Source organism: Plasmodium knowlesi, assembly GCF_000006355.2.
Source record: "Plasmodium knowlesi strain H genome assembly, chromosome: 9".
Classification (NCBI taxonomy): domain Eukaryota; phylum Apicomplexa; class Aconoidasida; order Haemosporida; family Plasmodiidae; genus Plasmodium; species Plasmodium knowlesi.
In genome coordinates this window covers 313146-338600 of record NC_011910.2, presented here as the reverse complement: position 1 = coordinate 338600, position 25455 = coordinate 313146, and the positions used below count along the sequence as shown (strand labels likewise).

The 25455-nt window shown below is 37.8% G+C and overlaps 7 protein-coding genes and 4 non-coding genes across 11 annotated transcripts; 8 read left to right on the top strand and 3 right to left on the bottom strand.

Annotated features, from left to right (window-relative positions):
• Window positions 1-1548: 1548 nt before the first annotated feature.
• Window positions 1549-3424, top strand: PKNH_0907500 (Plasmodium exported protein (PHIST), unknown function; the record flags this gene model as incomplete). The annotated part of the gene is made up of 2 exons (XM_002259060.1): window positions 1549-1638; window positions 2093-3424. 2 exons carry the CDS (start codon window positions 1549-1551, stop codon window positions 3422-3424), a joined length of 1422 nt encoding a protein of 473 aa, XP_002259096.1.
• An 855-nt stretch (window positions 3425-4279) lies between these two features.
• On the bottom strand, window positions 4280-6412 carry PKNH_0907400 (conserved Plasmodium protein, unknown function; the record flags this gene model as incomplete). Its single annotated transcript, XM_002259059.1, has 1 exon — window positions 4280-6412. The coding sequence occupies one exon, from the start codon at window positions 6410-6412 to the stop codon at window positions 4280-4282; it is 2133 nt and encodes a 710-aa protein (XP_002259095.1).
• A 1347-nt stretch (window positions 6413-7759) lies between these two features.
• PKNH_0907300 (conserved Plasmodium protein, unknown function) lies at window positions 7760-8388 on the bottom strand (the record flags this gene model as incomplete). The annotated part of the gene is made up of 2 exons (XM_002259058.1): window positions 7760-7975; window positions 8359-8388. 2 exons carry the CDS (start codon window positions 8386-8388, stop codon window positions 7760-7762), a joined length of 246 nt encoding a protein of 81 aa, XP_002259094.1.
• A 799-nt stretch (window positions 8389-9187) lies between these two features.
• PKNH_0907200 (60S ribosomal protein L36, putative) lies at window positions 9188-9871 on the bottom strand (the record flags this gene model as incomplete). The annotated part of the gene is made up of 2 exons (XM_002259057.1): window positions 9188-9486; window positions 9829-9871. The coding sequence occupies 2 exons, from the start codon at window positions 9869-9871 to the stop codon at window positions 9188-9190; spliced, it is 342 nt and encodes a 113-aa protein (XP_002259093.1).
• A 1831-nt stretch (window positions 9872-11702) lies between these two features.
• PKNH_0907150 lies at window positions 11703-11786 on the top strand. The gene has a single exon (XR_005506380.1). It is a non-coding gene; the product is annotated as a small nucleolar RNA SNORD27 (small nucleolar RNA).
• Window positions 11787-14173: 2387 nt separating this feature from the next.
• PKNH_0906900 (essential nuclear protein 1, putative) lies at window positions 14174-17168 on the top strand (the record flags this gene model as incomplete). Its single annotated transcript, XM_002259056.1, has 5 exons — window positions 14174-14692; window positions 15256-15624; window positions 16067-16237; window positions 16452-16557; window positions 17008-17168. The coding sequence occupies 5 exons, from the start codon at window positions 14174-14176 to the stop codon at window positions 17166-17168; spliced, it is 1326 nt and encodes a 441-aa protein (XP_002259092.1).
• PKNH_0907100 lies at window positions 15779-15857 on the top strand. Its single transcript, XR_005506379.1, has one exon. It is a non-coding gene; the product is annotated as a small nucleolar RNA snoR10 (small nucleolar RNA).
• On the top strand, window positions 16717-16802 carry PKNH_0907000. Its single transcript, XR_005506378.1, has one exon. It is a non-coding gene; the product is annotated as a small nucleolar RNA snoR09 (small nucleolar RNA).
• Window positions 17169-17610: 442 nt separating the features above from the next.
• On the top strand, window positions 17611-17678 carry PKNH_0906850. Its single transcript, XR_005506377.1, has one exon. It is a non-coding gene; the product is annotated as a small nucleolar RNA snR61/Z1/Z11 (small nucleolar RNA).
• An 807-nt stretch (window positions 17679-18485) lies between these two features.
• Window positions 18486-20187, top strand: PKNH_0906800 (conserved Plasmodium protein, unknown function; the record flags this gene model as incomplete). Its single annotated transcript, XM_002259055.1, has 4 exons — window positions 18486-18584; window positions 18752-19153; window positions 19351-19798; window positions 19919-20187. The coding sequence occupies 4 exons, from the start codon at window positions 18486-18488 to the stop codon at window positions 20185-20187; spliced, it is 1218 nt and encodes a 405-aa protein (XP_002259091.1).
• Window positions 20188-20810: 623 nt separating this feature from the next.
• On the top strand, window positions 20811-24904 carry PKNH_0906700 (conserved Plasmodium protein, unknown function; the record flags this gene model as incomplete). The annotated part of the gene is made up of 2 exons (XM_002259054.1): window positions 20811-22032; window positions 22221-24904. The coding sequence occupies 2 exons, from the start codon at window positions 20811-20813 to the stop codon at window positions 24902-24904; spliced, it is 3906 nt and encodes a 1301-aa protein (XP_002259090.1).
• Window positions 24905-25455: the final 551 nt, after the last annotated feature.

Sequence of the window (25455 nt, the reverse complement as noted above, 5' to 3'; positions counted from 1 at the left end):
ATATATGTATTATTTATTCATTTCTTTCTTCCCACTAATTCTATATGGACAATGTCACCGGACTTAGCCTTAAATACTTAATTAAATATAGTAGTTACAATAAATATAGCTGTCAAAATATTCCTATGGCTATGCAAAGGGAATAAGAGCTACGACATATATGTACGTGCTACACATATCTGCAGCACATACGTGAAAAATATATGCTCGATATTATATAACATATGAAATAGGTATAACCGTAAGGTAAAATGTGTTCATCACTTATAACAACTGTAAATGATCGTTTTTCAAAGATAACGGAGCGGCTGCGTTCTTCATTTTTTTTTTTTTTTCTTTCACTTTTTTCTTCTCTTGCCCAATGATTCATAAAAAATTATGTTGCTATGTAAAATGCACTTACTTTTTCCTGTGACATACGGAATAATGTGCACGGAAGTTATTCATATGTCCATATTAAACTCCTTTATTTTTCCTTGAGGAGTAGTATATACATATATACATATACATATATATACATATATACATATATATATAAATACATATATATACATATATACATATACATAAATGTATATGTATATAAATGTTCATTATTCAGGAATGGGGCGGGGGGTGAGGTGGAAAGCAAATAACATAATTAACCTTTCCTAGAATTTTCATTCCAAGAACATACAACGGTGGGTAAACGCTCCACAAAATTTTGATCTATCTATACAACAATAAGCCTTCTTCAAAGGTAACCCATTAATAAACAGTTGTGAATTATTAAATACATGAAATGCTGCATATTATATAAAGTATAACCCCCCCTTTTCCTTGAAAACTTATACAAATTACATACTGAATAAAAAATGCACTTGACCACATGAATTAAATTACAACAACACTCCCTCATTCTCTTTTTCTTCTATATATTTTTTCTTTTTTTTCTTTTTCTTTTTCTTTTCTTTTTATCCCTTTTCTTTCTATTCCTTCTCTTTTTATTCCTTTTCTTTTCTATTCCTTTTCCCTTTATTCCTTCCCCTCCTTCTCTTTCTATTCCTTTTCTTTTTCTTTGTATAATTTACAATAAAATTCTTCTTTCTATTTTTTTTTCTTTCTTGGTTCATTCACATATTACAAAGAATATTATATGTTTAAAAGAGAGAATAAAAAAAATAATAATAATAATAAAAAAGAAAGGCGCCGACATAATATAATTCTTTAGGTATTATTTCTCCTTCCATACTCTATTATTTCTTCTTTTTAAAAAACATTGTATCTTTTTTTTTTAAAATTGACTTCCGGACTCGAATATATTATTTCATTTTTTATTCCTTCATATATAATTTTTTTTTTTAATTTGTACTGTAATTTTTTGTTCTCTATTTTATTACTGAATAAAAAAATTTTTCTTTTTTCACTTACATTATTTTTATATATATAAAAAATCAATAAACCAACATGGCGCATACAAATGAAATAATCATCGACAGCGCATCAGAAAGATCGATGCAATCCCAATGTGGTAGTTGCCAAATTGTAGGAGCTAAGCAGGAAAGAAAAATGGACGAAAAGAAAAGTACACAACGATCATCCTTTTTCACTAAAAAAACTGCTATGTTGTTTTTTGTTCTTGCTTGCATCTTTTTAAAGGTGAGTCATTTTCCATATAAAACAACAAAAAAAGAAAGCCTATTATCTAAAATATAGATACAGATTGGCAGTATGATGCAAATACGATATACACATTGTATGGAGCTTATGAAATATAATAAGCACCTTCTCTTCCTTCACTTTCTTTCTTCTCCTTCCCTTTTTACTTTTATTCCATCTTCCATCCCCCCAAAGCAACTAATGCTAACCCTGGAACCTGAATCCTGGACCCTGGAACCTTTAGTCCTATACCCCCACAACCTTTATTCTAATACCCCTACAACCTAAATTCTAATACCCTAAAACCTTACTCCTATACCCCTGAAACCTGAATTCTATACATCGAAAACTTTACTCCTACATCCGTAACCCTAAACCCTGAACCCGGAACCCGGAACGCAGAACCCTGAACCCTTTTCATCCCTTCTCATACCATTCCCTTCCCCCTTTTTAGCACCAGGATGATGCTCGAAGACAGGGTGTGAATGCTCCATTACAAGTAGATAATATTGTTGGTAGAAATTTAGCAAGCAAAGAAGAAGCAACATCATCAGGACCATATGATTACGAAGTGGGACAGACGGAAGATCCTTCTGAAGGAGGAAGACAAGCTTCTCCTGCAGCAGGGGAAATGACATGGGGAATGGAATATCCTAATGTAAGACAGGACGTTCAAAAATCGGCAGAACAGGAAGCACCCCTATTCGGGGAGAGGACCAATTATGTGGCAGAGGGTGATTTATGTGTTTATGCTTATTTTGCGCATCTCTGTAAGAATGCATTTAATGATAATAAGAAAAAAAAGAAAGGAAAAAAAGAAATAGAAGAAGAAAAAAAGAAGGAAGAGGCACTTCTGAAGGAAAAGGAAAAAAGTCAGAAGGAACTAAGTAAAGGGAAAAAAAAAGTCTACAGTGGTCCACTCGCTGCAATAGAGAAATATGAGGATGAACAGGAAGAAGAACGTAAAAGATCTTTAAGATATGACAAGGAAGAACGGAAAAGGAAAATGAAAGAGATGGAAAAAGAACGCAGTTTCCTGAATAAATTTCACAGTCCACTGTATACAAATGGAGCTCATAGTGATGATATAAGGATGTATAGAGCAGAAGATAGAGGGGACGACGAATATGAAGAAAAAAATAATACAAGATCTTTAAGATATGACGAGGAAGAGCACATATATGATGAGGAAGGAATGAACGATTTGTTATTTGGGGAATTTAAAAAATGGGAAGATTCCGGAACGCATACCATCCCTTCTTCTCACTACGAAGTGCTATGTTTTGAGGATAGATTGAACGATTATGAAATAAATAAAGAATTAAATGAAATGGAAGAAATGCCTAAAAAATGCGAATTAGTTTCTCTTTACTGGCAATCATTCATGAATGAAAAGCGCAAATATATTAATGCTAATAAACGTCTGTTCAAAAAATTTCTAGAATTAAAAAAAAAACAAAATTTCGAAACTTTGGGAAAATGTAATAATAAATGGAAAAAATGTAGTAAAATAGTTGGTACTAACTTTAAAGAACAGCGCGAATATGTTAATGATATATTTTATACACATATGACAAAGGAAAATTTGAGCAAAGATGAATTTAAAGGGATTTTGGGCCATGTTAGGGAATCATGGAAAGAGGTGACCTTTAAGGTGACGAAAGAATGTGCAGCTATTTTGGAAAAGCCAATTGTCCCAGATGTCAAAATCCTCGATTATCACCCTTATGATGGAGTCGCATATTTTAAAGTTTCACGTATGAGCAGCCCCCAAGTGAACTCCTAAAGTTTTGATTTATTCGGGAAAAAAAAAAAAATTCCCAAATGCTCGGTTTCCTCAAATAAATATGAAGAAATGTGTGCTGTATATTGAATTGTAAGAACGGAAATGGTAAAGGACATCGAAGGAAAAAAAAAAAAAAAAAAAATTAATTTTTATCATCCCGAAATATTTCCACTGATTTAAGAATAGTAAAAAAAGAGGAGGTTCTCCCTTTTTATGACGAGATGCTATGTGATACATAAAAAGTGCATGGACCAATTTAATTATGTGTAAAATGCTTGTTGTTCAAAATCATTCCATATATGTACACACCGCACGTTGCATAAGAACATATGTGTAATATAATATACATGTTATGTAAGTTTATATGCACATTATGATATAAACCTTACGTAAATACTTTTTCCGTTTTTTTTTTTTTTTTTTTTAAAAACACAAATAAAATGGAAAGAACAAATAAAAATTAAAAACTTGGTCAAATAGAAAAAAAAAAAAAAAAAAATGTGCATACCTGAATGAATGACGAAGAAGATGTAACATTTCGCATTTTTCAGGGGTGTAAGGACAACAGTATGGCTTGGTATTTAAGATGTTTTAGGGGAATGTTTCTTTTTTTTTTTTTGAGTGGGTGAAAAGATGAAAAAAAAAAAAAAAAAATGTAAAAAAAGGAGGTAAAGAAAGGTGGAGGAAAAAAAAGAAAAAAAGATAGAATACAGAGAAAGGGCAAGAATGGAATTGGCGATGTACTTTGTACAATCTTCCTTTTTATCTTGCTGTAGGTGACTCTGATATGAACAAAAAAAGAAAAAAAAAGAGGTTTAATGGAAAAATATACACTAATGAACTATGAACACTACGCTACGCACTTGTGTTCCTCGTTGACGCTCCCTGGGATGCAGAGAATATGTCCATGCTCCTGCGACTCGGTCCCCAAAAGTAGTACTCCTGAATGCACAGGACAAACCTGTACAAAATATTTGTGGGCTTTAAATTGTAGGTCAAAAAAATAAACCCACTGGAGAAGATAGAAAAACGGAGGAACCTGCCCACAAGGGGGTAGAAATAAATATTTAAAAAACAAAAAAGCAACGTAATGACCACCAGAATGTACCCGAACCTTCGCAAAAAAAGAAATAAAATCTGTGACCACCTCGTGAAATAGAAAATTATATAGTGGAAATATTTTACGTTGTTAATAATTTCATCATCTATTATGTTCGAGACGAATGTTTTAATAACATGTAGGTTATCCCCTCCGCTTTCGTTAGAGCTACTTCCATTTTCCGTTAGATTCAGTTCGCTACTTGTGTCATCGTTGTCCGTGCTGACTTCCCTCGTGCAGTTGCTGCTGTTGATTCGCCTCTTCGTTTTCCCCTCCTTGGCTGAATCTTCACTCATGTCCGCTGTGTTCTTCTCCATGTATCCGTTGACCTTTTTATGTTCCCGTTTGCCACTAGGATGGTTGCTATTACTTTGCTTCTCCTTCGTGTTATAATTGCTCCATGTGTCTTTTTTCTGTTCACCTGTCCCGTCTTTCGCACCCTTCTCCCCGTTATCGCGCTTCGGTCCTCCCTCCACACTGTTGCACTCCCCCCCAGAGTTTAGACGTGCACTAGACTCTGTGCCGCTCCCACAGGAATCTGAAAGACCACTCGAATGGTCCGTACTCAAGTCGGTTGAGGAGCAGCTACTATAACTACCGCTGTTCTCAGAGATGCTACCCGAATCTCCATTTTCCTTTAAGGTATTATCATTTAAGCCAAGTTTCCCTCCCTGAGGTTGGCAGTACCCACCAAGGTTCTTTGCCTGCATCCAGTAGTTAAAACGTTTACTCCTCTTCTCCTTCTTTCTTCCTTCCTTCCTCTCCTGTCCTGTCAACGAGCGAGCATTAGAAGTCCACCCAGCCTTCGCCCAAGTGCTAATTTGGCCATTTCGTTTTATCTTGTCACTTTCCTTAATGATGGAAACCAAAATGAACAACATTATACTTAGAGCTAGTAAAAAAAAGGAGAGAAAAAATTTGGAATACAAAAAGGAAAAAGAAAAAAAAATTAGAAAAAAAGCAGAATATAAGGGCGCTCTCCATGAGGCAAAGTTATATATAATTGAAAAGAAGGGCAACCAGACTGTTTCGACATTTCCTTTTATATTTTTCAATTCATCATACAACTGATTTATATTTAATTCTTTGTCCAATATTTCGTTGTTTCCGTGAACATAGGAATAGTTAAGGGATGAAATGCAGTTTAACTGCAAAACCAAGTTGTTGCAGTTTTTTCTGTTAACTAGTTTAGCAAAGATGCGAACGTTGTAATCGTTCGGAAATTTCTCCTGTCCTGGTGAAGAAGTATCATTAACTGAATTTGTACAACAATTGTTGTGAGTTGGTTCCCCTGTCTGGCCCTCCTTCGGTTCCCTGCTTGCTTCATCATGTAGCTTCTTCCTATAATGATAAGGATCTATCAAGTGTCCCACTTTGTTACTGTACTTAAGAATTATATCATACTTCTTGGACAGCTGTAGATACAAAACATCGATGAAGGCACTGCCCATATATTCATCCTCCACGATTCCCTCCGTTTCATCCATTTCGTACAACTGAATTTCTATTTTACTTTTGATGTAGTGAATTTCGATGTCGACTTTTTCTTCCCATATGTTTAACGAACTGTGTAAAACTTTCGTCCTGTAGATTTCTTCATTATTTAGGAGGATTTTTAAATAGGGGTACATTAGGTCTTTGTCTTTATTCGACCTGTGAGTAGTTATTCTGTTTAAATATCCATAGAGGAATAATTTCACGATCAGGAACCCCTTGGTTTTCTTTGCATTAAAGGTTTCCTTTGGCTTAATGAGCCCGTTCCACCACAAGTACTCCTTCAATCTCCCATCGTCCTTCACATTTACTAAGTCTGTCCCCTTTCCTAAAATTGAGCTTTTCGAAAAGCGGGTTATTTTGCTGTTACTGCGGATGCCTACGGATGATACCATTTCGAAGGAATGGGGGCAGCGAGGTGGCGTCTTCCTGTTCTACCTGGCCTACTTGACCTTTCTCTTCTTTCTCGTAACACGATGTGAACATTCATTTAATACGTATACGAGTGAGCAAACACATGTGTACGCACGTGTGTAGCTCCTAGGAAGTAGTGATCTCGTCACGCGCAGGGCGGTTCCATGCTATGCCAGGTGTGGCAACCAAAGGGGTAACGCACAAAACCCAAAAAATTAAAAAACAAATGGGCAAAATGAATGGCGAAGAAAAAAAAAAAAAAAAGAAAATGAAAAGTGGTGTAAAGCATTCAGTAATTGCGAAGCTGATTTTACATATTTTGTGCCAATTGAGTCCCTAGCAAGTCAAATTTCTTACCTTCGCAACATTAGCATTTTTCTGTTTCCCTTTTTCTTGTCATATAAAAACCGCAAAGATTTATGGACAGGGACCAAAGGAGGCCATCAATTTTCACTCTGTTGAATTTTTCCCCGAATGTGCATGCATACGGCTACTCTAAAGGCCCAATCGGCAAAACATGTTCTATTGGTCGATACGCAATTGTACAAGTGCGCTTGGTGACAGGAAAAAAGGGAAGACCATTTCGTCCGTTGATGTTCAGATGATATGACTTTCTTCTTTTTTCCCCCTTTTTTTGTACACTTCGAAGAAGTGATAATGGCTTGCTTTCCTATTTAGCTTTTTTTTTTTTTTTTTTTTTTTTTTTTTTTTTTTTTTTTTTGCACCAAATGGTGTGTATGTGAGGGGGAAAATAATATGAACAAGTCAGGTAATGGGGAGAGGAATAAACAAAGTAAGGCCATCTTCGAAAAAGGAAAATGGAGGAGCTGTTTAATGGTAAACCCTCACACAAGGGAGTCTCACAATATATACCAGCTTAGAGCAAACGAAAAATAAACGAGCAACGAATTCGATGCATAAAAACGTAAGAGGGGTTGTGAATGTTATATTTTGTTTTAAAGACTGCTGGACTGCGTACATGCACACACAAGTTGACTTAGCTGTTCAGACGGAGATGTAAGGATGTGCCAAATTGAACACTATAATGGTTTTCCCCATAATGGAAACTCGTTCGAATAAATTGACCATTCCTCGTAACATCAAAAAAGAGGGGCAGAAATGAAAAAAAAAGGGGAACTACAAGGATGAGGGGTGTTCCATTCCACTTGTGAACAAATACACATTCCTTACGACGTAGCTGCTTTTTTTTTTTTTTTTTTTTTTTTTTTTTTTTTGCCTTTCTTTCCCTTCTACTCTTGCTCGCCCAAAATGGAAAACGGATGGAGGAACAATTCTGGGTTGGTAGTTCATCCCCCTACCTCGTCCCCTCAGTTCTTCTTTCCATAGTCAAACGCCCTCCGGTGTGTTTTGGTCTTTTCCTCGTCCAGAATGTGCTTTACATTTTTGTGATCTTCATAAATTTGAACTTTGTTGGTGGTTATGTCTCTCTCCTTTTTCTTCATTTGGTATATCCCCCACTCTTGGATCACAAACCGCTTCAGGTAGAGGAAGTAAATTATGCCCAACACGCCGAAGGAAACTTTCTGTAGTGGAGATGGAGTGGTGCAGCGATGTATCGTGTACTGAACCAAGTATAACACTGGACAAGGCGTTGCTATGAACCTCATCACACTATACATGTGTAACATTCGCTATGGGGAATCCACGAATGTCTGGCCCGCAGCCGAGCAAAGGCCCGAGTAAGCATTTAGCTTAGCCCCTGTGTCATAGTGAAAGAACATAATGCACACTACACTAAGTCGGTCAATTTGTGAATTAACACAGAAAGAGCGAAAAAGCGAAACAGTCAAGGCCATATTTTATGAGCTTCCCTAAAAAGTGACGTTACAAGGAAGAGGCTCCATGCATGCATATGCGACATGAAACGCATGTTCTGATTTGCTTATTTTCTCTTTTCATAACTTACCACGCCATTCTCCCAAAGGAACTTTTTCATCTTGATGTGGCATCTGTGAGTTTCCAAGGAGGGGGAAATTTTTGCCTGACACTTAAAAGGGGGACTCAATCTGAAGCTATCTCATGTTGAGCGCAGTTTTACATAAGTATGTTAACGCATAATTAAATTTCATGGCATAGCTATTCGATACATTGATGAGTCGTACGGGGTGAACGAATCGACACTTGCCATTGCTACATGTTTGAGAACAGGGCGATGGTGAACATTCAATTGGCATTACACCCATTGGCATTTTATGTGCACTCGGCTAATTTTACCACGGAGAAATCTTTCCACTTTCGATTTTTTATTTCCGCATTAAAATTTCCTTTCAGTTATTTGTGCAACATAACGATGTTCGCGCATCCGTTTTGGAAAAATTCGTGGAATTAAAAAAAAAAAAAAAAAAAAAATGGGCAAAAGATAAGTAATTCAGAAATGTAGGATTTTTTGTATCATTCCAAGAAGTTATACGGATGGGCAAAAGTGGGAATAAAAAGTGGCGGGGAAAAATTAAGAGCCATATGTATACATATATGGGCGTTCATACACGTATGCATATAAGCACCTTCTCATGTAACAGGACAGAACAGTAGAGGTTCCCCCCTGCAAAAAAAAGGGGAAGCCTCTGGACGATACGTGGAGGTAGAATAAAATGGAAAAAAGTTCACACGGAATGGATAATTCCTGTTGGTAGCATAAACGGTGAGGGAAGGCAACGTCCTTGTTCTCATCCTGCTTTCCTCCTCTTCTTCTTCTTCTTTTTTTTTTTTTTTTTTCACCCTCTTGTGGTTCGTCCTTAGTGCTTCTCTGTTGCGGCCTTTCTTCTTTGCATAATTACAATTTTTTGTATTTCTTCCCTTTTTGCCTTGCCCCTTTTATGCGTGCCCAACTTTTTCTTGGCATATTTTAAGCTTCTCTTCGTGGCAGCAGAAGTACCGATTTTGATCAATTCGATTAATCTTTTCTCATATGGACTAAATCCAGTTATTTCTCTAACGACGTCATTTATAAGTTCCTTTTTTTGGGATTTGGGCTTCTTCTTGATGCTCTGCTTGAGATTCCTCTTGGTGACCACATGTCCGCTGTTGAAACCGACTATGAAGAGGAAAAGAAGAAAATGCACAATATTACACAAATATGTTGTGAAGAAGGATGCCTCCAGCTGCTTCCAACTCCAACACTGCATTAGGGTACCGAAGCGGCTGTTCTTAACCCTCATGGTGTTTGCTCTGACGTAAATACAGTAGCCGAAGAGCAGAAAAGATTTGGTACAGTTTTCTGTTCAGTGTGGAGCTGCCACGCATAGGCGATGCAGGATCGGCCAATTTACGCGAATTTGCTACTTGGTATTATTCTCATCCACCTATATATATATATGTGTGGCCCCTAGAACATTTTCCCCTCCCGTACTACTCCACATGGTATGGAAAACCTTACCTGCTATTCCAGTCGCCGGCTTGATAGTTGATTTCTTTCCCATTTTATGAAAGTAAAGAAAAAGTTAAAAAATTCGTACGGAGTTAGTATCAGCAGATAGGGAAGAAATTTAACTTTCAAATAAAAACCCTAAGTTCGAATGAACAAATTTTAGAAGGGATACTTCAAATTACGATATTTTATTTTTATCATTCAACAGCAGCTGATTCGTACCGTTCAGCGGCTTTTTTTTTTTTTTTTTTTTTTCCGCTTTTCGTTGCAAAAAAAGAGTTATGTATATAATTTGTTTTAATTTTAAGGGGCGCTCTAATTGGGCGAAAAAAAAAAAAAAAAAAAAAAAACACAAGAGGATTAATGCGAAAGGAAAATCGACATGTGAACGGATGCTTCTCCGCAATAGGCGTTACCAATTTTACGTATGCACTTCTTTCGAGTAATGCATCCTTGTGTTTATGCAAGATATAAAAAAAGTAGAAGGCAAAAACTAAGGGGGCAAAAAAAAGAAAAAAAAAAAAAAAAAAAAGAAGGCCAACGCCGTTAACCCTTCAGGGGGAAGAGGACCATAAGAAGGAGCGAATTTAACATTGGGGTATTAAGAGATCAACAGCCATTAAAATGTATCCTGATGTTTTGTATACGTTCTGCGGAGTTTTATGGTTGCTTTATGAACGTTCCGGCCCCGTTGCACATGCTTCCATTTATAAATTCATGTTAATATGCGAATCCAAAATCGCGGTGGAAAAATTTTCCCTTATCACCACCCCATCCGCGTGGGGAGGGAGAAACCTTAGGTCTGAAAGAAAAGAAAGGAAAATGAGGGTGCATATCATATCACCTCAACATATAATATATGCCCACTATATCTCTCCCGAGTGGCTCCCGCTCGATCTACTCATGGCCTGCTGCGGCATCATACCTCCCCCCTATGGTGTTATCAGTGGTCAGTTGGGATGCGTCCCCTTTCCGTGTCATTTTGGGGAGGCTTGAAGCTACCTGTTGCGCGTAAAAAAAAAAAAAAAAAAAATCACTTTTTCTGTGGCTAGCGAAAAATTGGCACTTTCTTTTTTCGCGCACGTGGGAAACGTTTTTAATTTTGGATTCGTTTTAAATAGTTTTTCATTTAATTTGCTTATATCTTCTTCTCCTGTTTTGCTTATTTTTATTTTTATTTATTATTTATTTATTTATTTATTTTTTTGCTTATTGTTTATTCTCCTGCTTATTTTGACCACCCTTTCACAAATATCATCCCAAGCACTTGGAAAACAGCGATGGTGGGGTGAAAAATACGTATAACAAAATTTCCATGAAGGGGGCTAAAACGATTTCCCCCCCAACGTGGTTGTTTTCTTTTTTTTTAAATATCACTTCCAAGGAAAATTTCATTTGTGTTTGTTCTTATGTACCTGCATGAACAGTCGAAGTGATCAACGTGTGAAAGCACAAACTGACATAGTTGGGATGATTTCCCATGCTGAGCAGCCTCTTTTGCTAGTGCGCGACACCTTTATATACGTTTGGATGTCATCAAGTAAAATGTAAAATAGTCAGATCATACGGAAATTTTCTACATGCTTGCATTCGCAAGAGTTCTATAACTATATGATGAATATCCACACAGGTTCTGCTCACGCTTTTTTGTATTCATTCACGTAGGGGAAGCTTTTGATGTAAAGGTTCCTTTTATATATATATATATATATATATATATATATATATATATATATATATATATATATATATATATATATCCCCTTTTGTATGGAGTGGCACCATGAGGTGTGCCAAACCTTTGCCTATGTATAATTCCCCCCCACATTACTAAACCAAAAGAACAGCGTCAAAGGACACTTGAGTAACTTTTTTAATTTTATTTTCTGTGATGATCTTTAATATAATTGACAAGCATATGTCTGAATATAAAATGTAATTGATGATATTCTATACAATCTGAGAAAATAAAATTATTAAAATGCTCAATGTAGAGGGAGGGAAGTGCATTCCGAAAAGGTGGAAAAAGTGTAGGACAGCAGGGAGTTAGTCAGCTATACTCGTTGATTCTTCCCGAGCGTGTGTGACCATACCAATTGCAATTTCTATTCCTTTGTTACGCAAATGCAGAGCGGGTTTAAAAGGGGGACATAACAACATTCGAATGTCGTGATGGAAATGATCAAAAGAGATTCACAAGTAAGAGACATTCAGTTCCCATACAGTTTGCTCTAACTTAAGGTAAATTTTTTCTTCCCTAACAGAAGTAGCGATCCTTCGGTTACATATATCCCATAAACACAAATGGGTATGGTACTCTATCCCCATTTTAAACATTCCCCTGATGAGTGAATCACACAGTTTAACTATTCACCCGGTCTGAGTGTAAACGTAGAGCCTGTGTTTATCCACTTTGAAGTTGAAATGCATAAACCACTTTACGTGTGGGTGTGATATCCGTTGTTCAACGTGCTTTTTATCATTTCTTTTGATTGGGCCCGTTTTGCATTATCGCCATTCCAATAACAAATTGGCAATTCCAAACGGTTATGCTCTGTGGCCGAACTGAAAAAGCAACCCGGTGATATAGTTCCCCACACTTCATCACAACGTATGAAAAAATGCGGAATATTTTTATATCTGTGTTTTATTTAGCCGTACGACGGTTAACAAAGAAGAAAAAAAAAAAAAAAATTATCAAGTTGCCAAGTTGCAAACAAGTGTCAGCTTGTGGGGTAATATACGTACCCCTTTGATGATATTACTTTATTTATGACCTCCCACCAATGAAACAACAGCAGAATTGAACATATGTACACAGGTGAGTACAGCACATTATATAGAGAGTGACATGTGGGTCCCTTTGTTTCCTTTTAAATATTACCGACCTCTTTTGCACTTAATCGAGTGGTTCCATTATTGGTGGGAAAATTGTGAACAAGTCAAACCACTTATGTAACTATGCCATTTTTTTTTTTTTTTTTTTTTTTTTTTTGAACTAACCAAAATGGGATTTCCCAGTAAAAAAAAAAAAAAAAAAAAAAACGTTCATGGAAAAAAGCTGTTTATATAGGAAAGAAAAACTTCCGTAAAAAAAAAAAAAAAAAAAAAAAAAAAAAAAATCCAAATCATAGTGCCGTCACCAAAAAAAAAAAATCCCAAATTAATAAAAGGCGGAAAAAATAAAATAAAAATTTAAGGAAAGAAATAATTATATTTTTAGAATATATTTTTTTTTTTATCATTTCTTTTTTAATTTAATTTTTTTTTTTTGTACAGTTTTTAACTGCTCCAAAATTTTAATTTAATTTTTTTGTATAATTTAAAAATAATTCCCTTTGATTCCATTTGTTTGTGCTTAATCCTTTGCGCCTTTTAAGCGACATCCTTTTGTTTTTTTCTCCCCTCACCAGTTGCAAGTAGTAACGCGCAACAGGAGTATGTAATAGTACCATTACTTTACGTACGTATGATTGGGGAATACGTTTCTGCGCATGTTTATGCAACCCAGGAAGTGCCTCAACCCACACCGTATCTCTACGCTTCACCAGTATGCCAACTGTGAAGCGAAGAATTTCCCTTAAGCGACCATTATTTCTGGGCGCTATATAATTTGTTTAATCGTTCGATAGCCAGTGGATATATAGAGCAAGTATGCCCATATACATTATTCGTACAATTGAATTTTTTTCCATTTTTTTTTTTTTATTTTCTTTAAATAATGTGCAGAATTACCGAAGCAAGTGTTTACATATAAGCATATTTGTAGCTTAATATGTACGTATTTTAGGTAGCCGTTCTTGCATTTGCATTTGTTTCTTTACTCATTTTTTTTTTTTTCTTTCTTCGGAATGCTGATTGTTCTATATTCATACGGAGAACCAGCTTATCGAAGGAGTACCATACCGTTGTAGGTATGACCATTGCGGTATTTCATTCGTATGTTTAATTTTTGCTTATTTGCTTTGGGTATATATTGGAAGGTGAAGAGATGCCTTCCAAAGTTATATACTGCATACAATTTCGTGAATTTTTTATTTTTCTTTTTACATTTTAACATTTTACTTTTGTAAGATGCCCTCCCTCCGTATGTAAGGCGTATAGCACAGAACTTGCGTCGACCACACAGTTCTGCATTTTCGCCGTTCGTAATTACGTGTGTTGCAATTTTCCGCATGAGAAGAACTTTTTTTAAAGTTTTCAAAATCTGTGACCCGTCAGTGTGTGCAGAGTAAGGCGGCACATTTTAGGGGCATGTACATTTATACGTACATACATATATATAGATACGTATAGGCGGCCAGTGGTCCCGTACGTGCTACACCCCCTGCATTTTTTACCCCTACCTGCAACAATGACGAAGATAAAAATAAAGAAAAAATTCAAGCACAGCGGGACGCTTGAAGAAGATTTAAAAAACAGCGTAGTCACAAAGAATAAAATACTTAAAAAAAAAAAAAAAGGAAATAAGGCAAATGAAAAAAAAACTAAAAGAAAAAGAAAAGACGATGTTCAAAAAATTCTGAGTTTAGCGAATAGGCAAAATGAGGAGGATTTGGACTACTCAGACTATGGTAATAGTATAAGTGGGGATGATCTCGAAGGTGGCAAATCACAAGAGGTGGATAAGTTCCTCCAATTTGATGACGACATCGGTGGGGAGGGAATCGACGATGATTTATCAGATCAGGAAAATTTGATGGCGGACAAAATGCTGTTTTCCGATGATCACATTAACCATTACGACATAAATCAGATGGATCAATCGAATAACATTCTGGATGATCTGGATGTGAAAATAAATCCCCATGGGATTGAAAAGGGAACCAAATTGGACAAGGGCCAGGAAGTCAAAGCTGAGCTATCCGAACAGGTAATAACACTTCTTTTTCGCTCAAAAGTGTACATGGAAAAGAAAAAAAATTTACAACATGGATAAGGAAAAAGTTTGGTGGAGTGTAGGGAGAAAGTGCCCATGGCAAAGTGGCACACTTAAGGCGGCCCATTTCCCAGAAGCAATTTTATTTTGTAAAAACTAGTACCTATCGAGGGTGCTTCCGTGTCTACAAGTATGCTTTGCACGCGAACGCTTTCGTTGGGAATGAAAACTCTAGTTGCTTTTTTTTTTTTTTTTTTTTTCGCTCTCTTCCTTTCTGTACGTTTTATAAAAAAGAAAAAGCGAAAATAAAATTGCTGAAAATAAATTTGCTGCAATTATCAGGGCATAAACGTCTTTTAATATATGAGGAGTTTATGCAGAAGAATTTTGGACAGAAAAAAAAAAAAAAAAAAAAAAAAATGTGTAGGATATTGGGGTTGGCCAGGTGTTTGCTCGGATAAGCAGTCTACTTCTTTACCATTTAGCGCGCCGATTTTTGCACAATTTGACGCCCACATCCTTTTTCACGTGTATTTTCCACCCACACCTCCTAACAGGAAAAGCTCGATGCGTTGGTCCAAAAGTGCTACGAAACAGTCGGAGAAGAACTGGCCCACTACAAGAAGGGCAAGTTACATAGGGCGCTAACAGTGCTGGTCAAATCGCCTAGATGGTTCGATCTGCTTCTGCTGACGAAGCCTAAAAGGTGGACCACCCAAGCGACCTTTGAAGTTACTAGACTTTTCTCATCAGGATTGAAAGAAAAGGAAGTGTGCATTTACTACGAGTTTATTCTGTTGCCCATAATTCTGGACAACATCGAGAAGAATAAGAAGCTAGAAACGTTTTTGTACAAAACGTTGATTAAGGCTTTGTATAAATCGAAGGCCTGGATGAGGGGGATGTTGTATCCCTTAATGCGTCGGGTAGGTCGGAGTGTTGTATGTTTTGAGAGATGCGCAGTTTTCCTCCTATGCGAGTTTTTTTCCGAACGATGAATAAGTGGAATGACACAGCGGAGTGGAAAGGAGTGCATTAAAAATTGCCACTTTCCGGAGCATTCGCACCCACGAAATGGCATGTTTTAACATGATGATTAGTTTTTGTCTAAATTTACAAATAATGATGACAATTGTACTGCCCCAAACTGATTAAAACGCCACTTGAGAGAAAATTAGAGCTCGGGAAATAGGAACCTGGCTTTTTGCTTGTGTCTGCCCATTTACCGCTAAGCTTTCGTTAAAACGAATAAGTGTAATCCGTGCAAGGGAAACAACAAGAGAAGAGAAAAAAAAAAAAAAAAAAAAAAAAAAAAAAGCGACCAACAAAATTATCATTTTAATATTTCCCCCCACCACCATATGTTAGGAGTGCACCAAGAAGGAACTAGCCATTTTCGGAAGTGTCATCCAGAAAATGAGTATCGCCATAACTTCAGTAACACAATGCTTGCAGGAAATTTTCACCTTTCCATGGAACTCAAGCATTTCCCACTTTTTATGTCTTTTTTTTAATAAAAAGTATGGATTCTCCAAAGAGGTAAGAGGGATTGTTTTGAGGAGAGTGCGAGCGTTTTTTTTCTTATTATTTTATTTTTTTTTTTTTTGTGCACCCATGGGGGTGGAAGTTTAACAACCTGAGTTCTGTTAGGTCAACCTATTTGATACATCGCCATTCTCTGCATCGTTCCTCCATTTATACTTATGATCATTCCCTTTCGTGTTTCCCTTTTCCCTTCCCACGATCTCTGCAGTTTATCGAAAAGTGTGTGGACTACTTCGTCTCCTTTTTAAACTATCCCGACGTGTTAACAGTAAATTGGTATACCTCGCTGCTCCTGCTCGTGCAGAATTATAGAGGTAAGAGTAAACACAGAGTGCATTTTCGTCGCGCGACTTCAGGGTATCGTTTTTGCTGGCCCCATGCAGTTGTTGGGCGATTAGATAGGAGAAATAACAGAGATGTGCCCATGGAAAGGGATCCCCACTCCCTTTTTTTTTTTTTTCCCTTTTTTTTCGCACATGATGAAAGCATACGCTTGGCATCTGAATAAAATTATTTTGAAGATAATTTTTGTAACCAGTTATCCCTATCTGACACGGAAAAAAGGAAAAAAAAAAAAAAAAGGGAGCGGGAGAAAGAGAGAAAGAACTCCCTTCTATTGACGTATCTTTCAGTGTACATATGTTCATTGAGGTGTTGCCCCACTGGCAGATGCCTTTTTGGCAGTGTGGTAGTACAGGAAGTTATAAGCACAATTGGGTCTTGACATGGCCTTTTTTTTTTTTTTTTTTTTTTCCTCTGAGCAGCTTTGATGGGAGATCATGAAATTGAGAAACTGCGCATTCTGGTGATGAAAAAAAATCATCCAAAATTTTCTAGTGAAATTATGAAGACAATGTACTCAGCCACCACATTGATGAGCAAAATAAAAGATTTAGCTACACACCCAAGTGGAGACATGGTGTAACGTGTGGGATGCTAAGGAAAGAGTGCCCATGTTGTGTGACCATGTGGAATGAAGCGGTGTAACACAAAATGGGGAGTTAACATAAAATTGTGCCCTTTTTATGTTGCGCATTTATTATTATTATTTTATTTTTTTTTTGTTGTTGTTCGTTTGGGTGCTTTCTTTCTTTTTTTATTTGGAGTGTGTTACGCAGCAAGGTCACACAGTCGTGAAGAGGAAGAAATAATTACATATAGCAGTTAAGCGACGAGCTTTATCTTTAAGGGGTTATCTCCAAGAGGAAGTAAAAGACCTCCATGGATGATTCTCCAACTCATCAGGTGAGTAAAGAAGAAAAAAAAAAAAAATTTACCGCAGGAGAGTGGTAAAATACTCCATTTTGTGTGGCGGATACAATAACAAATGCGTGCATCCTCGGAGGGAGGGATAAAATAAAAAAATATTAAAATGATGAAAACTATTCAGTTCTGCTTCTGATAAGTAATTGAAGATACATTGCCCAGCTGATTTAATATTTTTTTTTATTTACTGTCCTTTTTCCCGAGTTCTCTTTCTTGTGCGCAGAGTGTCCAAGCGGCAAAGCTGCAAAACATTTAAGGGCTATTCATAAGACACAAACAGGGGAGGGGTACAGTTAGATATAAATTTTTTTTTTTTTTTTTTTTTTTTTTTTTTATCTCTGCAGATGGTAGACATATAAGGAGAACGCGCGACGTGCATTATGGCCTCTGTGGAAAGATATTTCTGGTGCCCATTCGAAGGGCACCTTTCTGCTCATCGGCGAAATGGGAATTCACTTGGGGCGAACTCGGTGAGTATTCCCGAGGCACGATGTGCAATAATATGTTCTATACTTTTTTTTTTTTTTTTTTTTTTTTTTTTTGTAAACCTTCAAACTATTTGATAAGTTCTCCATTTAAAACACTTTATTAACTCATTTTTCTAAACGAAAGGAGTATAATGCCCATTGGTGAGGATACATTTTGATAGGTGTGTGCCTTGGCTAATCCGTGTAGGAGGGCCATCTTAGAACTATACACTTTTTTCCTACATTTTGCTCAGAAGAGTAATTACATAAGAAAAGTGTATGGTTTAACTTTATAGTGGTGGTGTGTATTACCAATCTATTGAATGGTTAACTTTTTATTTTATTCGTAAGGAGGGGTTGAAGGTATAATCTTTCTTCTAAGTTAAATGTTATCGGGTTGGTTGATTTTGTTAGTGATATGGAAGGAGGTTACCACACAGTCTCGTTCTTTTATTATGTGAAATGTTAATTTACGCGGGGCGCAGGGATCACCAGAAGTGGAAGCACTAATGGATGGCAAGTTTATCGACGTGGAGGCGAAAAGCCTGTACAACGTCATCGAGACGTTCGAAAGGAAGATAGTAAATTTGTCTTACATAAATGAGGAGGTACACCTCGATGAGTGAGATTCGGGAAAGCAGTTGTGAACAGATCATGCTTGGCAAAATGATTTTTATTTCCAAGGGAAGGGATGCACTACTTTTGGGTGTAAACTGTTATATAGTGTATGTGTATGGGTTAGTCAAACTTCCTTTCCTACTTGGCCCTTTCGTAGGTTTTGGAAAAATTGAACGAGAAGGAATTGTCCAGCCTACCTGAAGAATTCTTCACCTACTTTAAAGACATAATAAAGCTGAATAAATTGTATGAACATACGGAGGTGATAAAATGTGAAGTGAACAGGGAAGTGGATGATGGACAGGGGAGAGATGAACCAGACGACGAACGGGAAGAAAAACGGGACAGCCAAGGGGACAACGAATGGGACGACGAACGAAATGATGAAATTGGAGTGCACAGGGAACACCAAGACTTGGTTGACAAAATTAAAAAGTACTGTTTCTGTTTGTGCAAAATTTTTAAGGAAAATGAAAGCTTGTCTACCACCTTGAATTCGCTAAGTGATAAAAAGAACCACGATTTTTTTAAGTTCCTGGGCATCGTGAAGGATTTGAAGGTATGTGACCAGACGAGGTTTTCCAATTCATGCACACTATGATCCGCACGTGTATGTTGCACGTGTATGTTGCATCTTACTACCAATCGGGAGGAGTTGAGAGAGGCCCCCCTCTTTTGTGAATCCCCATGTGGAGCATCCCTCCATCGTTCGTTTGCACAATTGGACAATTCCATCTTTTGGCAACTCCTCGACAGGATATTTTCCTTGTGAAGTTCCAAACGACAGCCGAGGAGCAGAGGAAGAGAATCGAAAGCTTGGAAGAATTAAAGGAGGAAGAACAGAAAACACAAAACGAAGAAAAAAAACTAAATGATGAATTAGAACTTGTTAGGAAAAAAAGTCACGAGGAGTTAAAAGATCTTCAACAGATATTAATGACCAAAGAAAATGAGCTGAAGAATTTGAAAATGTCCTCTGAGGAAAGCATAAAAAAGTTGCTCGATAAAATGCCCGTAAATAACCTCACAGAGGACTTGGAAAATATTAATGCCTTGCTGGACAAAACAAAGAATGCATATGATGACCAGATTAGGGCATACCAAGATTTGGAAGTCAATTTGGTGAAAAAGAACATGCTGATCGAGCTCGATATTCAGAACTACATAGACTCAATTGACGCGGAGATTGAGGAGATGGATCAAGGTGAGTCACGTGGAGGAGTAAAATGAAGGACCTTTTTTCATGAAATAATGTATCCCCCCACAATCAAGGCTACTCTTTTTTTCTCCCACATCGTAATCACTCCCTTGCTGCTCCCCGCAGAAATCCAACTCTGGGACAACAAACTGAGAGAGAATAAAATTATCGACAAAGAACTGGACGCCACGATGCTGAAAAAAAAGGTGGAAGTAGAAGAAAAGAATTTTTTAAAAGAACTGACAGACAAAAGACGTAACATCATTATGAAAAGGGAAAATGAAGACAACGAAGCGGCAACAATTATTCAGGCGTACATTAGGGCTGTGAAGGAGCGAAATATTTACAGTGAATACGAAAAGAAGAAAAAAAAAAAAAAAAAAAAAAAGAGCTAGCTACACTTGCATTTATGCTGTTCCCTTTCAGTTTACCTGAACATTTGAAAAAAAAAAAAAAAAAAAAAAAAAAAAAAATTCACTTGTGTATACAATTGTGAATATATAAATGCGTTTGTGTGGATTCTCAAAAACATTATTATCCATTTGTGGAAATTCCTTTTGTAGCAATTTCCATTTCCATTTCTATTTTTTTTAAATATCTTTTGTTTTGTCTTTCATGTCATTTTTTGTGTGTTACGTAAACAATGCATGTCGTACTTTTCATTTAAGCTAGTTGTTTTTTTTTTTTTTTTTTTTTTCAACGAGCTCAAGATCTAGCGTATTTTCTTTTTTCCTTTCCGTTCCCCGCTTGGCTCACCATCGTGATGTTATAAATCTGTTTGTCTGGGTGCGGAAAGGTAGCAACTATGTGCACGCGTGCGTGGTTTTGTGGTTAGAGGGTTAGCGTCTTAGGTTAGCATGTACCGGTTGCTCTTTTTTAAGCACCCAACTAGGAGTGGCTAAAGAGAAAACATATCACACAGCCACTCGGGGGCAACGGTGCTGCCTGCAGTGAACCCAGCCTACGTTTCCTGTATCCGCCTCGCCCAATCGAAACAACTTGCCCCGAATCTGCCAAAATGAATGATATAGACATAGAAGACTACCACAGGAATATACTGCAAGAACTGAACGCAGTCGAAGAGGAGGGAGAAATATCCTTGTCTATATTTCTAAACGACTTAATAGATATCGACATAGAATCAAATTTTAATTTCAGCTACCAAGTGGTGAGTCGTGTGATGCAAATATGTGTGAATTCGCTAAACAGTAATTTGATCACATTGGCAGATGCGTGCATGCACTTTATGCGTTATAGCATATGTAGGTGCGTAAAATTGGAAGAAGAAATTAATGAGTCCTTCTTCGACAGCATCAACACGATAGTGAAAATATGTCTTAACATGAGATATTTTATCGACAACAGATCTTTGTTGTTTCAAAGAGCATTCCTATCTCTCATCATCGAGTTGGATAAAAGTTTTCCCGAATTCATGATTCTATGGAAAGGCTACAAAACGGAGATGTGTACATTCCTCACCTCCCTACTGCATCTTATTTCCTTTCACTTAACTCTCCTAAATGATCTTTTAAAAGAATTCAAAAAAGATGAAAAATTAAATTGTAACAGGTACATGCATGTCGGGTGCTCCAGGATCAAGATCATCGAAATTGCCTTCAATTTGCTTTTGAAAATGTTTAAAGAGATCAGAGAAATTCCCTTTATTTCTTCTCTCATTGATTATGTGAACTTGATTGTTGATACATACGATCACATACCAGACGTAGAAATTAAAAAGAAAATTTTGTCTCTCTGTAAATGTCTATATAGCAGCAACCAGGATGGAAGTCGGACCCATTTGGCGTCCGTCCCAGAACTGACAAATTTGCTAGGCAGGAAGAGGAACAACTATTTGGCACTAACCAAGGAGAAAGACATAAACATGAGTTACCTGCGTAATTGCTCCTATATCTACGTGTCAGAAAGCCACCTGTCCATCAGCACATTTAGCGCCACCGACGGGGAGCAGACAAACGTAACAAACGGATCCACTACTCACACTAACCATGGGGATGCCTCCACTGAGCAGAGTGATGGTGTCTCCGCCAGTATTCCGAAGAACAAAGTCGTTTTAACTCCCAATGGGTTCAAGGGATGTTTGCTGCTGAACTTTTTCTATGCTTACTTTTACAACACCCAAAATAAATTGCTCATCGTTTTGTGCTACAACCAAGTGAAGGTGCGCAAGGACCCCGGGGGGAAGATGCTCATTTTTCGTTGCTCGCGGATGGACGCGCTTGGTAAAACTGCAACAGGAGAAAAGAAGAAAAAAAAAAATTATAAAACAAAATAAAATGGACACATATATATAAATATGGATATGCACCTATAGCTACAATCGTGGGAAAGGTGGTTTTTTTTATCTCTACCTGCGGTTCCGAATCCCCACCAATATCATTGAGTGTACCCCCCTTTCTTCCCCCTACAGGCGCACTGTCAAACAAGCTGCGGACACAGTACGAAGGACGCCTCCTGGATCACATAGATATTTGCGTAAAGTTTCGTTCAGAGTCGATTAAGAATAAAATGTTTGATGTAATTTCGGAGGTAATTTCTATTGAGAGTAAGGAACCTGAAAACGGTAAAGAGATGAAGGACGAGTCGGATGAGATCCGTCTTCGGGAAGGGGTTCCGCACGAGACAAAGCTGAAAGGAGAAAACAAACGTGCGAATAGTTCCGACGACGACGACTCAGACAGTCGTACCTACTGTGTCAGTGGGGATGAAATAAACGAAGAAGAAAAATTGAAACGTAGGAAAGTAAGCTTTGCCTCGATGAAGGAAATATGCCTAATGGACTATCGCACGTCAATGGGAACGAAAACCTTACTCCTGGATGAATCCCTAAATGAGATGGACAGACAGGACGATGAGGGAGTCTCCGATTTGACGGATGAACAGGACAAGAAGATACCGATTGCTCCGGAGGAAGCTACTAGATGCCCAAGTGTGGATACGGCCAACTCATTAGGGGGGTTGCATACTGAAGAGGAGGACATGATCCACACAGATGGAGTAAGCGAAGTAGGGGGGGTGATGGAGGTAGATGGCACTCTTGACCCCAAGGGGGAAGAAAGTGGTGAATCACATGGAGGAATGCTGACCAAGGTGAGCTACGCAACGACGAAGGATTTGGAGCACGCGTATGATGTAGAAGGCGAGGGTGTTATTCTCGAGGATGATGATTTGTTTGCAGAGAACCCACTATGTTGTGTACTGTCGGAGCACGGGAAAAACCTCGGCGAAGGGAGTAAACTGGCAAATGTCAAACAGATACACCAATTGAAATGTAGCAAGGGGGTAAAAGAAGTAAACGGATCTGAGAACCCACTGAATGAGTTATTCATTCTGTCGGATATAAATAAAATGTGCGAACAAGTTTCCATTGGGAAAAGAAGCCAAGAGGTGGAGAATGATGATGATGATGATCGGGTAAATGTGGGTAACCACCTCGAAGAAGGAAATGATCAAGCATCTATAAATATACACCCGATTTGTTTCACAGATGATGAGAAGAAGCTACTGCTCATTGATCCTTCCACAAAATTAGATAAAGGTAAAGAAAATTCGAGAAGGAAGAACAAATCTGATGGTAGTTATTTCCCACAGAGGAGCTACAGCCATGGCAACATCCCTCAAGGGATGGAAAAACAAAAGGTAGAAAATTGCCCTCCTTACGATATAAAAGAATTTATGATTAAAAATGGGATTGAGGAAGATATAGCAGAGGAAGGAGATCCTGGATGTGATGCTTTAGGAAGCTTCCTGACGACTGATCTGTGGAAGGGAAGAAATAATAAGGTTGGCAACAGCACCCTCAAATCGCCACCCGAAATAGTTAAACAGTTACTCAATTATAGCGCGAATCAGAAACCCGATGATGAGAACATACAAAGTTTGGCAAAGGCACAAGTGAACGACACACTGGGGGTGACGCAGCGGGAGGACCTGCAAGGGAACTTACGTCGCATTGATCACAGAGTGTTGTATAATCGAGAAGAGGGGGATAGGACTAGACAAAGGGTAAAGGAAGAGGAAACTGATAATATAAGCAGTTGTATTATACAGGACGGGCGAGGCTATCGAGGGGGCGTCGCTGTAAATTTGGACGAAAGGGATACTCTTACAGATGAGAAATCTCCAGTTGGAGAGTGTCGAGGGAGAAAAGGCCACGACGAAAGAGGGACGGGGGAATACTCCCAAGTGGTAAACATTGAAGGAGAGGATGAAGCGAGTAACGAAATGATTTTACGTGACAACCCGATGGGGGGAGAAATGAACAGCGTGGAAAACAGCACCATCATTCGCGGAGGCAGCAGTTGCAGGGAACATCCTTTTGGAAATGAATCCTCGAGGATAAGGGTGAAGTCCGCCGTGAAAGAAATACACCATATCGACAAACCCAGCTCAAGTTGCAAAAGTAAAAAAAGAATCGCAACAAATGAAATCAACAGAGGGAACGAAATATCCTGCACGATGAATGAGTACACAGCAAAAAATAGCCACCCCGATTCGCCCTATCCAGTGAAAAAATCAAAATATAATTACCATGACCCAAAACTTTTAAATTTGCTAAAAAATGAAGAAAACCTGGACAAGTTAAGTGCTAAATACTTGATTAAAGCTTATACAATAATTCAGTATAATCGGAGAAACACACACATACAAATAGCTGATTGTTTCCGAAGTGTAAGGAAAGAAATTACGACATCGTTTGAGTGCATTAACAGCAAGTACGTAGCTTGGTTAAAAGAATTGCAACAGAAATTTTCTGGGAGACTTGAGCGGATTGTTTCAAGACACTCTTACATGCTCCTGATTAATAAGAGGCGGACAAGACAAATTAATATAGAAACACTACCCACCCCCATCGACCTCCAAATTATTTCCACTAAAATGAATACACTACAGGATACGCTTAACATAGTGCAAAGAACTATGGAGGATAAAATTAAAAATATGCAAATTTTGATGGCGTACAAGGAGAGTGATGTTTATACTTCTTCCCTTTCGCTGAATACCCTCCTGTCCCGGTGCTCCACGCAGCGCCTAAGGGAGGGCGTTGGCGACAAGCAAGGTGGTGGTACAGAACAAAGCGGAGGTGAGATGTGAAGCGGCCGAAAAAATCACGGCAGTTGTGGCTGGTCCCTGTGACTCTCTTTGTTATTTTGTCGCTTAGCCTTTGTTGGCACCCCTTTCCCCCTTGTTAAGCACCATCGAGCTCATTATTTTCACCTTTCCAATATTGCACATTACACATGTCCCTATCCACACAATTGTTTTAACGACAGTGCTATTTTATTGTAGAAGGTACAAGCAGAGGGGCGTCATAACTTTTCCCCGCCTGGCACTTCCGACCCACCCCCAGGTTTCCCCCTCAAGATGGCAAAAACGTATATATATACAAATATGCAAATGTGGAGCTTTCTCACGGGGGGATCCTCCCATAAGTGGTAAAAATATCCTTACTGGGAAAGGATGTCGCTCCGCGGGAGAGGGGCCCGAACTGGTGGTGCTGCCGGAGCTCATGCCCGACGCATATTTTTGCTTGCATTCACATTTGTACTTATTTTGATTTATTTAAAAAAAAAAAAAAAAAAAAAAAAAAAACGAATGGGATGAACTTTTGCCTGCTGCTACTGCCGCAGATGTTTTAAAATTGT